The sequence below is a fragment of the Taudactylus pleione genome, unplaced genomic scaffold, assembly GCF_031769625.1.
Source record: "Taudactylus pleione unplaced genomic scaffold, aTauple2 ptg000260l, whole genome shotgun sequence".
Classification (NCBI taxonomy): Eukaryota; Metazoa; Chordata; class Amphibia; order Anura; family Myobatrachidae; genus Taudactylus; species Taudactylus pleione.
The window spans coordinates 57,517-73,224 of record NW_028284662.1 but is presented as its reverse complement, the minus strand read 5'-3'; the positions used below and the strand labels follow the sequence as shown (position 1 = coordinate 73,224).

At 41.5% G+C, this 15,708-nt stretch overlaps 1 protein-coding gene across 1 annotated transcript in view; it reads left to right on the top strand.

Annotated features, from left to right (window-relative positions):
- The window catches only part of PITHD1 (PITH domain containing 1), a 40,279-nt gene that overhangs the window by 10,080 nt on the left and 14,491 nt on the right, over window positions 1-15,708 (top strand). The window contains exons 2-4 of the mRNA XM_088481010.1: window positions 3,526-3,569; window positions 3,677-3,754; window positions 12,535-12,639. Of these exons, the coding sequence (XP_088337136.1) occupies window positions 3,526-3,569; window positions 3,677-3,754; window positions 12,535-12,639 (227 nt within the window). The remainder of the gene's footprint in view (window positions 1-3,525; window positions 3,570-3,676; window positions 3,755-12,534; window positions 12,640-15,708) is intronic.

The window sequence follows — 15,708 nt, the reverse complement described above, 5'->3', positions numbered from 1 at the left end:
TGCCACACACAAACTACTTGCTATAGAATGCCCCACATGTACTCCCTCCTATTTCACAAATTGGAAAAGTGATCTCCCTGAATTGGGCATGAGACGTTACGTGATACAGTAACTGGCTGCTCCCTTCTTATTCAGTCTTATTTTCTGCTTTTATTACATTTAAATGAGAATAGGGGGTATATTTAGTAAAGATTCTACCAGGGTTCTGTCCTCGGCGGTCTAATTTCTCTCTCCACCTCCTCACTGGCTGAACTCAACAGTTCCTTTGGCTTCTAGTATCGCCTCGATGCTGATGACCTCAACTCTACATATCCTCTCCTGATCTTTCCCCTTCCCTTCTCTCTCGGGTGTGTAGTTGCCTCTCTGCCATCTCCCCCTGGATGTGCGAGCGCTTTCTCAAACTCAGCATGGCTAAAACTGAACTCATCGACTTCCCTCCATCTAGAGTCTCAGCCCCTCCCGACCTCTCTATCATTGTCATCGACACCACTATCTCCTTTGTCCCCCAACTAAGCTTTCTGGAAGTCATTCTTGACTCTTCCCTCTCCTTCACCCCCCCATATTCAAACTCTTGTCCTATCCTGTCGTGCACATCGCTTGAAGAAGACCCTTTCTCTCCCAGGATGCCACCAAACCATTGTCCACTCACTGATCATCTCTATACTTGACTACTGCAACCTTCTCCACACTGGACTCCCCTGCTCCCTTTATGCTCCTCGCCATTCAGTACTTAATGCTGCAGCTAAACTTATCATCCTCTCCCACCGCTCCACATCTGCCTTCCCTCTCTGCAAAGCCCTTCGCTGGCTCCCCTTCCCCTACAGAATCCTTTTTCAAACTCCTAACTACCACGTACAAGGCCCTCTACCACTGCACAGCTCCCTACATCTCCAACCTCATCTACTTACACACTCCCTCCCGCCCTCTCTGGTTGGCCAATGACCGCCGCCTTTCCTCCTCTCTGGTTACCACATCTCACTCCAAAATTCATGATTTCTCCTGAGCTTTCTCCACCATTGGAACGATTTCCCTTGTTCCTTCAGACTATCCCCCAGCCTGCATTGCTTCAAGCGGATGCTGAAAATCCACCTGTTCATAAAAGCATATCCATCCTCCACTTAACCATGTCACCATGTAGTCTACCTTTTTTAAATCCCATTACACTGATTCACTCCTTATGTCTTATGTTTGTCTCCTATTTCTCTTTAGACTGTAAGCTCCATGAGCAGGGACTCCCTCCTGTTCTCATCACCTTCTCTTGCACACCTGCTACACATCCTCCTTGGGCTCTCTGCCCCTAGACCCCAATAATCTGTTTGTTTTTGTTTTTCAGATTAACTAGACCTGTTATTTGTGCCCACGTTGGCAGCTACAGGTTTCAGCTGACTCTGTACTTTTCAGTTGCACACATTGCATCAGTGGCTCTGTCGAGATTTGTAGTGCTATTTGTACTGTACTGTTTTCACTGTCACGATCCTGACTTATTTTTTCTACATTCTATTAGTTTATTCTGTGTTTTACCTCTGCAGTTTGTTCTAGCAAGTGCTGAGGTCTGCTTGTGCTGTAACCGCACATCACTCCGGATTAGGCAGAGGCCCGCTTGCACTGCACATTGCATCCAGCTGGCTATGAGGTCTGTCCACACTGTTCCTGCTCTGTGTGTTTACTTAGCATGCTAGCACTCAGGCTAGCATGGTCGCCAGAGTTCCCTCCAAAACTCAGTATGGTCGCAGCCATGTTGGATTCAATCACCTGACTCTTCTCCACCACTCAGTGCTGCTCGCAGACCAGCTGATCGCATCATCCAATCCCTTGGGTTCCACCCCAATAAATTCAATTTCCTGACTGGCCCACCTTGCCAGTACAATGTCGCTTCTGCTGCAGTTACATCTCTTAAGCTCCCAGGTACTCTGGCCCTCATTCAGAGGCGGTCGCAAGAAGCGATCGCTCTCTCTGAATGAGGGCGGCCGCTTCATTTTTGAAGTGCGGCCTCATGGTCGTTAGTTAAGCTGTGGGTTACCACCCACAGCTTAACGACCGACCAGGTTGATGGTCGCGATGGTGATCACCATCGCGACCATCGGGGCTTACGACGAGACCCTAAGGTTGGGTCTCGGCACTCGTAAGTCCCAGGGAGCTTTCTCCTCTGATGGAGCAGGAAGCTCCCCACTGACATCATGAATGATGTCAGTGCGGCCGCCCACAAAATGGTAGGTGTTCGCATGGGAACACCTCCGTTTGTGCTGCCACCCCCCCCAGCCCGCCTATCAAACGGGGCGAGCTGTCGATCAACTGCCGCCCCTTTGGTAACGAGCTCCGGAACGAGAGAGTTCCTTTCTCGCTCTGGGGCTTGCGCATGCGCAGTGCGGCCGCTGCGTGTGCGCAGGACAAACCATCGAGTTGGTTGCGAGCGCATCGGCGCTTGCGACTGACTCTGAATGAGGTCCTCTGTATCTGAATGGTTCCAGTCTGGTAATCAAGTCTCCAATACTATCTCGCTCTTCAGTCTGGATTTACCACAAGAGACTTGTTCATATTTGCCTCCATCGGTTCCTGCCGATACCTCCAATCATCGGTCCAATCCGACATCTCCAAAACCTCGGTCCCATCAGATATATTCAAATATCGGTCTCAAACTGATCCATTTCTTCAATTCATCAACATCAGTCACAAACCCATCCAGTTTTTCAAATTCAGCATTCCCGGTCTCAAACCAGCGCTACTTATCAGTTCAGCACCATCAGTCCCAATCCGATTCTGCTAATCTATCCAGTATCATCAACTTAAGTTATATTTAGGCTTACCATACCTTTAAACCTTTATTACCTTTAAATCGGGACACTCATAAATTACACAGGTTCTGTGGCTTATTTAAAACCAGGTGAAATGCAGGCTTGAAGTCATCCAGCCACAGAACCTGTGTAATTCATGAGTGTCCCGGTTTAAAGGGATAGTATGGTAAGCATAATTATATTCTCTTCTGCTCATCATCATCAATTCCATGTCATCGATTCAACTACATCAGTTCCTATCCGATTCTACCGCTACAGTTCCAATTCAATTTCCAATCTAATAAAGTTGTTCCTTACTGTCCTCTCCTTCGGGCTCATCACCTCCAGCAGTTTCACTGCCTCCTATCCTCTCTCAATGCATGAGGAAGTCCTGGCTCAAGCCACCCAGATTCAATCACTCCTCCCTAGTCTCCACTTCAGCCTTCCATGCCAACCAACTCCAACCCTCAGGCATGACAAGCACCTTTTAGAAGATAGTAACCAGAATCTGGTTGCTATGGGCAACAGCTCCACTTCAAAAAGCCCACACTTTAGTAAATATACCCCAAAGTCTGAGGAGCTGGGAGCTGCAAGTAAAGGCTCTGTAGCATGTTGCTAATGTTTGACTTTCCTGACAAAATAATCAGTCTCGTGTACAAAAACACTTGAAGGCTAGAGTGTTGCAAGGAGCCTGTACATGTGTTAATGAGATTTCTGGTTGTTAATTATTAGAACTAATGCTTTATTTCCTCAGTTTGTAGAAAGTGATGATGATGAGGAATTACTGTTTAATATTCCGTAAGTATGTTTTGTCAGCTATGTGCAATTCATTGTCTTCTGCTTCATTTACCCTTTATCCCACTAAGTGCTGTCTCCATGTATCTGACATCTATCTTATTTGTTAGGTTCACTGGGAATGTTAAGCTAAAAGGGATTATCCTTATTGGAGAGGACAGTGATGCACATCCTTCAGAGATGAGATTGTGAGTACTAGTAGTTACATATGGAGGACAATATTTCCAAAAAGAACACTGTCATTCTTCCACAATAATTTGTTTTCAGTGAGTATATATATAATATATATATACAGTCCTCGAAGTGTGCCGGTATATAGTGGTATGATATACTGGCACTTCCAAGCACTGAGCCCTGCTGTGCATCCCGCTGCCCACCAAAGACGTTTGTTCTTGCAAAAGATTGCAAGAACAAACTGGTTGCCATGGAAATACAGCGCACAGCACCGCCGTAATTTGTAATCTGGGGTTGTTCGGGAGCCAATTGGAGCCCACGGATTGGCAGCCAATCAGAAGCAGCCGCTTCTGTTTGGCTACGGATCTGTGTGCTCCAATTAGCTTGCGGACAGCCCCAGATTAGAAATGACAGCGGCGATGTGCGCTGCACTGTGCGCAACCAGTTTGCTCTTGCAATCTATTCCTAGCAGTAATGTGCTACACACATCCCTCCTCATTCTGGAGCCGGACGTCAATAAGCAGCAGTGCCCTGGTGACCGCACCTTCATGCGGCCTGACACTGCGCTGATACTGGTAAGTGCTAATCAGTGCTCTGTGGCATGCTCTGATCTAAGTACTTACCAGTGATGTTTGTAGAACCCTGTGGAATCCTCTCACTGCTTCCCTTTTTATATAATAAATATATTAAAAACTTATACATTTTGTTTATTTCTGTGCCTGTGCCCTAACACTATAATATAATATTGTGGCATGATGTGTAAGAGGCACTACTACTGCATGACATAATGTGTTATAAGGGGCATGTCTTAAGATCATCTCCTTTTCCGCTGTGCAAACACTTTCGGACCATACGAGCCTTAAATTTTCCATACCCCCACTTCAAAATTCCCACTTCAATCACTGTGTATGTATGTGTGTGTGTGTATATATATATATATATATATATATATATATGTGTATATACATATATGTGCATATACATACATACATACATGCATACAGTCAGGTGCATAAATATTGGGACATTGATAGAATTTTCATATTTTGGCCTCTGTTCACTACCACAATGGCTTTGAAATGAAACAAACAAGATGTGCTCTAACTGCAGACTTTCAGATTTAATTTTAGGGTAATTGCATCCAAATCAGGTGAACGGTGTAGGAATTACAACGGTTTCTATATGTGCCTCACACTTTTTAAGGGGCCAAAAGTAATGGGACAAACTAAACAATCCTAAATCTAACTTTCACTTTTTAATACTTTGTTGCAAATCCTTTGCAGGCAATTACAGCCTGAAGTCTCGAACGCATAGACATCACCAGACGCTGGGTTTCATCCCTGGTGATGCTCTGCCAGGCCTCTACTGCAAATGTCTTCAGTTCCTGCTTGTTCTTGGGGCATTTTCCCTTCAGTTTTGTCTTCATCAAGTGAAATGCAAGCTCAATCGGATTCAGGTCAGGGGATTGACTTGGCCATTGCATAACATTCCACTTTTTAGCCTTAAAAAACTCTTTGGTTGCTTTTGCAGTATGCTTCGGGTCATTGTCCATCTGCACTGTGAAGCGCCGTCCAATGAGTTCTGAAGCATTTGACTGAATATGAGCATATAATACTGCCCGAAACACTTCAGAATTCATTCTGCTGCTTTTGTCAGCAGTCACATCATCAATAAATACAAGGGAACCAGTTCCATTGGCAGCCATACATGCCCACGCCATGACACTACCACCACCATTCTTCACTGATGAGGTGGTATGTTTTGGATCATGAGCAGTTCCTTTCCTTCTTCATACTCTCCTTCCCATCACTCTGGTACAAGTTGATCTTTGTCTCATCTGTCCATAGGATGTTGTTCCAGAACTGTAATGGCTTTTTTACATGTTGTTTGGCAAACTCTAATCTGGTCTTCCTGTTTTTGTGGCTCACCAATGGTGTACATCTTGTGTTGAACCCTCTATATTCACTCTTGTGAAGTCTTCTCTTGATTGTTGACTTTGACACATATACACCTACCTCCTGGAGAGTGTTCTTGATTTGGCCAACTGTTGTGAAGGGGTTTTTCTTCACCAGGAAAATAATTCTTCTGTCATCCACCACAGTTGTTTTCCGTGGTCTTCCGGGTCTCTTGGTGTTGCTTAGCCTTCCGGTGCGTTCTTTCTTTTTAAGAATGTTCCAAACAGTTGATTTGGCCACACCTAATGTTTTTGCTATCTCTCTGATGGGTTTGTTTTGATTTTTCAGCCTAATGATGGCTTGCTTCACTGACAGTGACAGCTCTTTGGATCTCATATTGAGAGTCGATAGCAACTGATTCCAAATGCAAATGTCACACCTAGAATCAACTCCAGACCTTTTACCTGCTTAATTGATAATGAAATAATGAGGGAATAGCCCACACCTGTCCATGAAATAGCTTTTGAGTTGATAGTCCCATTACTTTTGGCCCCTTAAAAAGTGGGAGGCACATATAGAAACCGTTGTAATTCCTACACCGTTCACCTGATTTGGATGTAATTACCCTCAAATTAAATTTGAAAGTCTGCAGTTAAAGCACTTCTTGTTTGTTTCATTTCAAAGCCATTGTGGTGGTGAATAGAGGCCAAAATATGAAAATATCGTCAATGTCCCAATATTTATGCACCTGACTATATATATTATACAAACAACAAGAAGGCGCTGATAGTGTAGTAAATCAAAACCTGTTTGGTTATTAAGGTAAGTATTGTGCGTACATTAAGAGTATTCAAGCTTATCTCAATTCCACTTTGACTGATGGTATGATGTCAAGATCCAATGCTTCTTTAAAGCCTCCAATATTGGAATGCAGTCCTGAGGAAGTTTGGGTCAAACGAAATGCGTTGGCGGCTCCTGCTCACGGTCTTTCAAAGCTTGCACCCATTGAAGAAATACCATGGCTGTCGGGAGTTCCCAGAATTCGGTACCATTTTGGTCAGACTATCCAGATCCCGGGTTGGGTGATTTACACTTGTTTATATGCACTGTGTCAATTGTTTTTTATGTACGTGTTCTTAATCCTTTTTGATAAAGTCTTCACATACTACCCTATGAGTTTTTTCTGATCTTGTTTTTGGTGATGGGCTGCATTCTGATATTGGAGGCTTTAAAGAAGCATTGGGTCTTGATTCATCATATCATCGGTCAACATGGAATTGAGATAAGCTTGAATACTCTTATTTAATGTACGCACAATACTTACCTTAATAACCAAACAGGTTTTGATTTACTACACTATGAACGCCTTCTTGTCTTGTCGTTTGTATTCCTATTTTCGATCCATTGGCTGGCAAGGATCGTACAAGAGGAGCAGCGTTATATTTATTTGAGTGTCATTTAATTATAAGTGTATGATCAATTGCGCATTGAGGGTTTGTTACACTATATATATATATATATATATATATATATATATATATATTACAGTCAGGTGCATAAATATTGGGACATTGACAGAATTTTCATATTTTGGCCTCTATTCACCACCACAATGGCTTTGAAATGAAACAAACAAGATGTGCTTTAACTGCAGACTTTCAGTTTTAATTTGAGGGTAATTACATCCAAATCAGGTGAACGGTGTAGGAATTGCAACGGTTTCTATATGAGCCTCCCACTTGTTAAGGGGCCAAAAGTAGTGGGACTATCAACTCAAAAGCTATTTCATGGACAGGTGTGGGCTATTCCCTACTTATTTCATTATCAATTAAGCAGGTAAAAGGTCTGGAGTGACATTTGCATTTGGAGTCAGTTGCTGTTGACTCTCAATATGAGATCCAAAGAGCTGTCACTATCAGTGAAGCAAGCCATCATTAGGCTGAAAAATCAAAACAAACCCATCAGAGAGATAGCAAAAACATTAGGTGTGGCCAAATTAACTGTTTGGAACATTCTTAAAAAGAAAGAACGCATCGGAGAGCTCAGCAACACCAAAAGACCCGGAAGACCACGGAACACAAATGTAGTGGATGACAGAAGAATTATTTCCCTGGTGAAGAAAAACCCCTTCACAACAGTTGGCCAAATCAAGAACACTCTCCAGGAGGTAGGTGTATATGTGTCAAAGTCAACAATCAAGAGAAGACTTCACAAGAATGAATATAGAGGGTTCATCACAAGATGTAAACCATTGGTGAGCCTCAAAAACAGGAAGACCAGATTAGAGTTTGCCAAACAACATCTAAAAAAGCCATTACAATTCTGGAACAACATCCTATGGACAGATGAGACAAAGATCAACTTGTACCAGAGTGATGGGAAGAGATGAGTATGGAGAAGGAAAGGATCTGCTCATGATCCAAAATATACCACCTCATCAGTGAAGCATGGTGGTGGTACAGTCATGGCGTGGGCATGTATGGCTGTCAATGGAACTGGTTCCCTTGTATTTATTAATGATGTGACTGCTGACAAAAGCAGCAGAATGAATTCTGAAGTGTTTCGGGCAATATTATATGCTCATATTCAGTCAAATGCTTCAGAACTCATTGGACGGAGCTTCACAGTGCAGATGGACAATGACCCAAAGCATACTGCAAAAGCAACCAAAGAGTTTTTTAAGGCTAAAAAGTGGAATGTTATGCAATGGCCAAGTCAATCCCCTGACCTGAATCCGATTGAGCATGCATTTCACTTGATGAAGACAAAACTGAAGGGAAAATGCCCCAAGAACAAGCAGGAACTGAAGACATTTGCAGTAGAGGCCTGGCAGAGCATCACCAGGGATGAAACCCAGCGTCTGGTGATGTCTATGCGTTCCAGACTTCAGGCTGTAATTGCCTGCAAAGGATTTGCAACAAAGTATTAAAAAGTGAAAGTTAGATTTAGGATTGTTTAGTTTGTCCCATTACTTTTGGCCCCTTAAAAAGTGGGAGGCACATATAGAAACCATTGTAATTCCTACACCGTTCACCTGATTTGGATGTAATTACCCTCAAATTAAATCTGAAAGTCTGCAGTTAAAGCACATCCTGTTTGTTTCATTTCAAAGCCATTGTGGTGGTGAATAGAGGCCAAAATATGAAAGTTCTGTCAATGTCCCAATATTTATGCACCTGACTGTATATATGTGTGTGTGTGTGTAAATGTAATACATTTTCTGACATCTCCGTGTTCTTCTCATGCTCTACTTTTTTGGCGATCCACCTGGCAAAGTTCCCCTGCCCCCAAACACTGTGATGTGGATTATTGGCCGATTCACAGTGCCATAAGGCATCAGACTGGAGGGCAGAGCGGATTCCTTCCCCAGTATAAAAGGGGCGTGCTGTTGCCGGTGGGGAACAGTCACCGGTGAACAGTGCGTCCACTCTCTGCCTTTCAGCTGGCGCTTGTTTGTTACTGGGGGGTCTTCTGTGTAGCCAGCAAGAGGGGGCAGCATATGTAGAGCCCTGGATATCTGTGCTCAGCCAGCAAGTGGGTCAGTATCTGTGTGTCCAGCTAGCATGTAGTGGGGAAGTATCTGGCCTGACTATCAGTCTAGCCAGCAAGTGAGTCAGTATGTGGGCAGCACTGCCATCTGTGTCCAGCGAGCAAGTGGGGATAGCTGTCTGTGGCCAGATAGTAAGTGGGCAGTATCTGGTCAGCTCTTATGAAATGTATTTGTATCTATAAAGCAAGTGTGCAGTAATTGGTCAGCTCTAAGAGGATTATATACTCTAAAACGAATTAAACCTGTTTAAGGAATGGCATGAAGCTGTGCACATTAAATAATATGATGCTGATTTCACTAGAGGGACAAGATCCTACAGACTTTGATTATGAAAACCACTGCAGACAACTGGATCTCTAAGAAGAAGAGAAGAATTAATATATAAAATGTTAATCTTCAGTTTAAATCAATAGAATATCAGGATTTCATCATTGTGAAGGTCCTTGCACTGCTACTTCTTGATGCCACCTGGCTGGCAAAATATTCTAAGGGGGGGGACACTGCATCTTTTGTTATACTAGCTGAAGTACATGGCATTGCCCGGGGTTAAATCTTCAAGTTATTAAGTTTTATTGTGTGATACCGTCCAAATCCATCCAGTGGAAGGCCCAGAATAGGTTCCCCGGGTCAAAGTTCTGCCCAGCGTACACCAACAGGAGGTCAGACCGGGACCTCAACCCCCTAGTATGTCTTCTGGGATCCAATTTTACCAGTCTGTGAAGTGTCCAAATCCATCCAGTGGAAGGCTCAGAACATACTCCTCAGTCCAAACAAGCTCCCTGGGTCAATGTTCTGCCTGGCACGCTCCACCATGAGGTCATACTGGAACCCAAACCACTCCATTAGGCATCCCAGACCAGGTTGCCACCCCTCTGTGATGTTTTCATCCAAATCCATCCAGTGGAAGGCCCAGAATAGACTCCTCGGGTCAAAGTTCTGCCCAGAGTACACCAACCGAAAGTCCGACTGGGACCCTAGCCCCCCTAAAACCTGGTCAGGATCCAACTGGACCACTTCGCGTTGGTTTCATCTCAATCGGTGCAGGAGTGTCTGACTGCATAACCAGACAGACAGACAAACAAACAGATCAATGAATTTTATATATAAGATTTGTCACTTTGTTGTGTTGTCGCTATGTGGTCAAATAGCTTACTTTTTTTTATACTAATTAACTATGTAAGATTTGGCAGCTTTACCTTAAGAGCTGTGGAAGATATTTGCCAACAAAGAAACAAACTTCTTCTTTTATATATAGATTAAGAAGTTTTAGAACTTTTAAACAAAAGCACACATGTAAACTCTTCAGTCTGGACCTTCAGTTTTGTGTCCTTGCCATACTAATGAAGGCAGACATCTGCAATGACCTCAAACAAGCAATTGTTGCTGCACTTCTGTTTGGAAAGAGAAGATAATTTCCAAACACTTTGAAGTCCAACCTTTGGTAGGAAGGGCAAACCAGACATTTCACCGAGCTGAAGGTGCCTACACACTTAGCAATATTTGACATGATTTGCCCGATTCCGACGCATCGTGACGACAAATCGTGTAATATATGTCCTAATCGTGAGTGTCTACTCACGATGCGGATGCGCGTATCCACTGGTCGTACATCGCATCTTCAGATGTACCGTGCTGTAGAGCAGATTTGCCAATCTCAGTCATGATGCACTGGAATAGTTAGGTGGCACGATAGATCGTTTGTCACATTGGACAGATTTTAACACCAAATCGTGCCCACGACTGCCAGGGAGCTGCTAGGGAGAGTTCAAGGGGATGTCGGACACGGTGTCTGATCATGAGCACATCGCCAAGTGTGTAGGCACTAGGGATAAGTTTAAGATTGTATGATGTCCATAAACGTCAAGGTACCCAAAATCTGTATCCAGCGATCTACATGACCCTTTCTCCAAAATACATAGGTGAATGGTTTAAGTTTGCAAATTTGCAGTTGAATGAAACACAAGACTCCGATAAACTAAACACAGTGTATTGACCAGCAGAGTTTCTGGACACTTTGCAGTTATTACATCCACTTCTCTTTAAAGCAGAGAGTTTTATCTGTCTGATAACTGAAGCTTGGTTAAAATTCTATAATGTTATTAGATATCCACGGTTGAGCACAGGTGTTAAATCAAATTGACTGAGGTACAGTCACCTGTGATCAACCATGGACATCTCTAAAACCTGAACTGATGAGGAGCCTTGAGGACTGCGTTTGGGAACCTCTGAATTAGACAATGATCTTAAGCACACCAGCAAATCTAAAGGGAAAGAATCAATGTTTTGGAATGGTTGAGTCAAAGTCCACACTGCAACCCCATTGAGGTGCTGCAACAGGACCTTAAGAGAGCTGCGCGTAAACTAATGTCCTCGATAATTAATAAAGCAAGGTAGTGTTTTAAAGGGTAGATAATCACAATTCCTCAATATCGATTATCTCAAACATATATACTTCATATTCTTTCTGCTAAAGTTTTCTTTTTTACACATGACTTGATCATTTTGGCTTATTTTATGTTAAATAAGTAAGATATTTTACTTGGTTATTATTTGTGACATGAGATTAGATTTATCATATTTTAGGACTAGATGTTTGTGTTCATTCTGGCTGATATTTAAAAACAGAACTGAAACAAAGTTCTTTTTTTCTTTTTTGTCATCTAAGATATTGATTGATGTGTTAATCATGAAGTTTTAAATGTATTTATCATTGGCACTATTCATCAAGATAGATAGATATCTCTCTATATTATATATCTATATATATATATATATATATATATATATATATATATATATATATATATATATATTTCCATGTTGAAATAATAAAATGTAATACTAAAAACTTCATCATTACTACATAAGGTATTGGAGACTAAGGAAACATTAGGAGGCAAAAATAGCTATGAAGAGTAGTGAGTAGTGATGAGAGGAGGAACAAGGTAAGGAGTTAAAACATAACCTTTATTTTTATGTTTCTTAAAATAATAGCTAGGTCCAAAATTTGAGGCAAAATATAATTAAAATAAGGAAATATAAGTAAAGTGTGTATACATATGTAGAAAATAGTTTTAAAGTGATTTAAAATGCCACCTGGCTCCGGTCTGTTACACGTACTTAATAGTACCCGATGCTTATGTGGTGTAGCTTATTATGTGTATTCACAGTGTCAATATTACTACACTATGTTAATATCACAATTTGCTTGCACCAAAAAAATAGTTAGAAAGTGGGGAGAGTGTGTAATTGGGCACTTTCAACGTAGTTCCAATATGTTATTATTTGGTTTTGAAAGGAGTATATAGGAGTATTATTTGGTTTTGAAACCTATATCATTGTCCCTTAGGTTTAAGAACATTCCCCACATGGACTTTGATGACGTTGGAAGGGAACCAGATCAGGTTTTCAGTCTAAACATTGACACCACTGGAGAATTGGAGTATCCTACAAAGTATGTATTTCTCTTCCTTGTATAGGGATATTAACAGGAGTAGTGATTCAGCAATTCTTTATGCAATAAATCCAATACAGACATGTCTCTGGTAAAGAGATTGGTCAGATGATTATCAAAGAGTTTTGCATTTGTATTGTGTTTTGTTTTGTATGTACAGAATAAGAGATACAATTATGCTTTTTCAAGTGTACTGGAGGAAAGGGTATTATATCTTTGAAATGTGTCATCCTGATAGAGGAATATTGACAGCTGAGGAGTCCGATGGGCAACACAACCCCACCTTTTGCCAGTAGTGCCATCTTCCATGCAGTATTTTCAAAAGATGGCACAGGCATAGATCAACTGCACCGACGCCATATTTACAAATATATAACATACGAAAGATGATGTCACCGGCTGAAGATAGGGGTGAGGGACATATCATTCATACTACAGGGTATGCATCCATTCTAGATACGCAGTGCATTGTGATCGTTTGTAATTTAATTTTTGATCATTTACATTTTTTATTCTGCACTTTCTATACTGTAGTATTACAATAAATCACTGAGAAATGTGTGATGTTCAGAAATAGAACCATTTCATGACTGCCTCCTTCTTACTGTAACAGTATTCGCTAACAGGCATTCTGGACCTACTGTCCATTCCAAACACCCACTTTTATGTTGCATGTTGCTTGTTTTTTTTTTTTTTTAAACCATAGTTTTTATTCAAAGAGAAGGAGAATACAATGACAGCAACGACAATTTGCCAAAGATACAAGGACATCAATACAGTTGAAGTCATATCCATATCATATTAAACAACAAAAAATCACCTTCCATTTTCATATAAATTTTTACATGAATAAAAATAAAAAAAAGAGAAAAAGAGAGGAAAAAAAAAAATAAGGGAGAGGAGGCGCCTTTAATATCATATTCAAACTCATCTTATACATATAGTACCACCATATCATTTCTAAAATAGTGTTTGGACAGACAATTCATCAAATCCTAGAGACAGTAGTAGATGAGTAATTAAACCATGGGTCCCATATCTTATTAAATTTATCTGACTGATCCCTAAGAGCAAAGGTGATTTTCTCCATATTGGCAATAAACCAATCTTGGAGTGCACAAAGTGTAATGCAGGGGCGGATGGTTGTTTCCAAGACTTGGCCAAAGTACAGCATGTAATATTTGGAGAACCAGTTTATTTGAGAGGGAATTCAGCCCAGACCCAGGTAGCCCCATATAGGGCAGTCCATGGGCTTAAAGGGACCAAGATATGAAGTACATTGTTTAATAAGGATTTTATCTCATTCCAGTAATTAGTAATTTTGGGACACGTCTTCCAGGTATGTATAAAGTCACCCCGCTGACCGCAATTCCGCCAGCACAGTGGGGAAGAGGATGGGAAAATCCTATTTAGTCTAGTGGGAACTAAGTACCATCTCGTATATATATTTTATAAGAGTTTTCTTTTATCAGAGTGGAGATGGAAGATTTTGCCACATTACTTCTAATGATTTCCCATGATTTCTAATTAGGAGGAGGACCCAAATCTGCTTCCCATGCCTCTTCATGGGAAAGTGTATTTACAGAAACTGAGGAGCAAAGTAGGTGATATAGAAAAGAAATGATACCCTGTCTCATAGGTGTATAGCAACAAAGCCTCTCAAAAGGCGTAAATGGTCTACAGATAGACTCTAGGGAGAGAATTAAGAAATGACCTAATTTGAAAGTACTCATAGAGAACTGGGCGAGAAATTTGATATTTCTGTACCAAGTCCTCCAATGAATACCAGGTGGTGCCCTGTATAAAATCAAACAGAAATCTAGGGCATGATGGTAGATTGAACCACGAGTGTGACCTATTGGTATATAATCCAGGAAGAAAATCCAGTTATCCCAAATGGGAGTCAGGGGGGATGGATAGGATGAAAGGTTAAATTGCCTAGTGCATAAAAGCCAAATAGAACGGGTCAATTTAGTAGTCGGACCAAGCCCCAAAGCACTCTGTTTAGGTATAGAGGGAGTGAGAATTGCGGACAGAGAATACAGTGAGGATTCAGCAGTTTCAATTTGTACCCACGGTAAATTGCTTGCGGGTGTAAACCAGGTGAGTGCTTGGCCTAGATGAGTAGCGAAATAATACTTTTGCACATCAGGGAGACCACGTCCACCTTTTATGGGACTCCTGATAAGAGTAGAGAACTGTGTTCTAATAGTTTACGGGTGTCTGAGGATACATGTAACGGGAGGGCCTCCGATTTAAAATAATTAATTCGGTATCCAGCAATGGTAGAATAAGAAGATAGAGTTTGAAAAAGGATAGGGACAGAGATATGAGGGGATGAAAGTGTAAGCAATACGTCGTCCGCAAAGAGTGACAATTTATATTCCCTCTCAGCAACTAGAATCCCTTTAATATCAGGAGAAGATCGTATTAAACAAGCAAGAGGTTCTATAGTTAAGGCAAAGATTAAAGGGGAAAGGGGACAGCCCTGCCTGGTGCCATTACTAATTCCATAGAGATCAGAGTCCCTTCCATTCACTCGAACCCTTGCCGACGGGTTGAAATACAAAATCCTTATACCTCTCAGAAGATTCCCTCCCAGACCAAAACTCCAAAGAGTAGCAAACATAAAAGGACATAAAATATTATCAAATGCCTTCTCAGCAGTGAAAGAAGCAGAGAAGGCATCTTTCTTTTTTTTATAATATGGATAAGATCAACTGTTCTCCTTGTATTATCCCGGGGCTTGTCGACCCCGGGATGAAACCCACTTGATCAGGGTGGACAAGCTGTGGAAGTACCTCTCCAAGCCTAGTCACCAAAATTTTGGAGAACAACTTAATCATTATTGAGCAGGGATATAGGCCTATAGCTTGAGCAAACATTAGGATCCTTCCCAGGTTTGTGTATAACAACAATTCTAGCCTCTAAAGTGAAAAGTCTGCACAAAAGGGGCAATAAAATAGATTTAAATTTCTTATAGTATAGTAGGGAGAAGCCGTCTGGACCAGGGGCTTTACCAGATTTTTGTGATTTTAACGTCTCCTCCAACTCCTCTAAAGAGATATC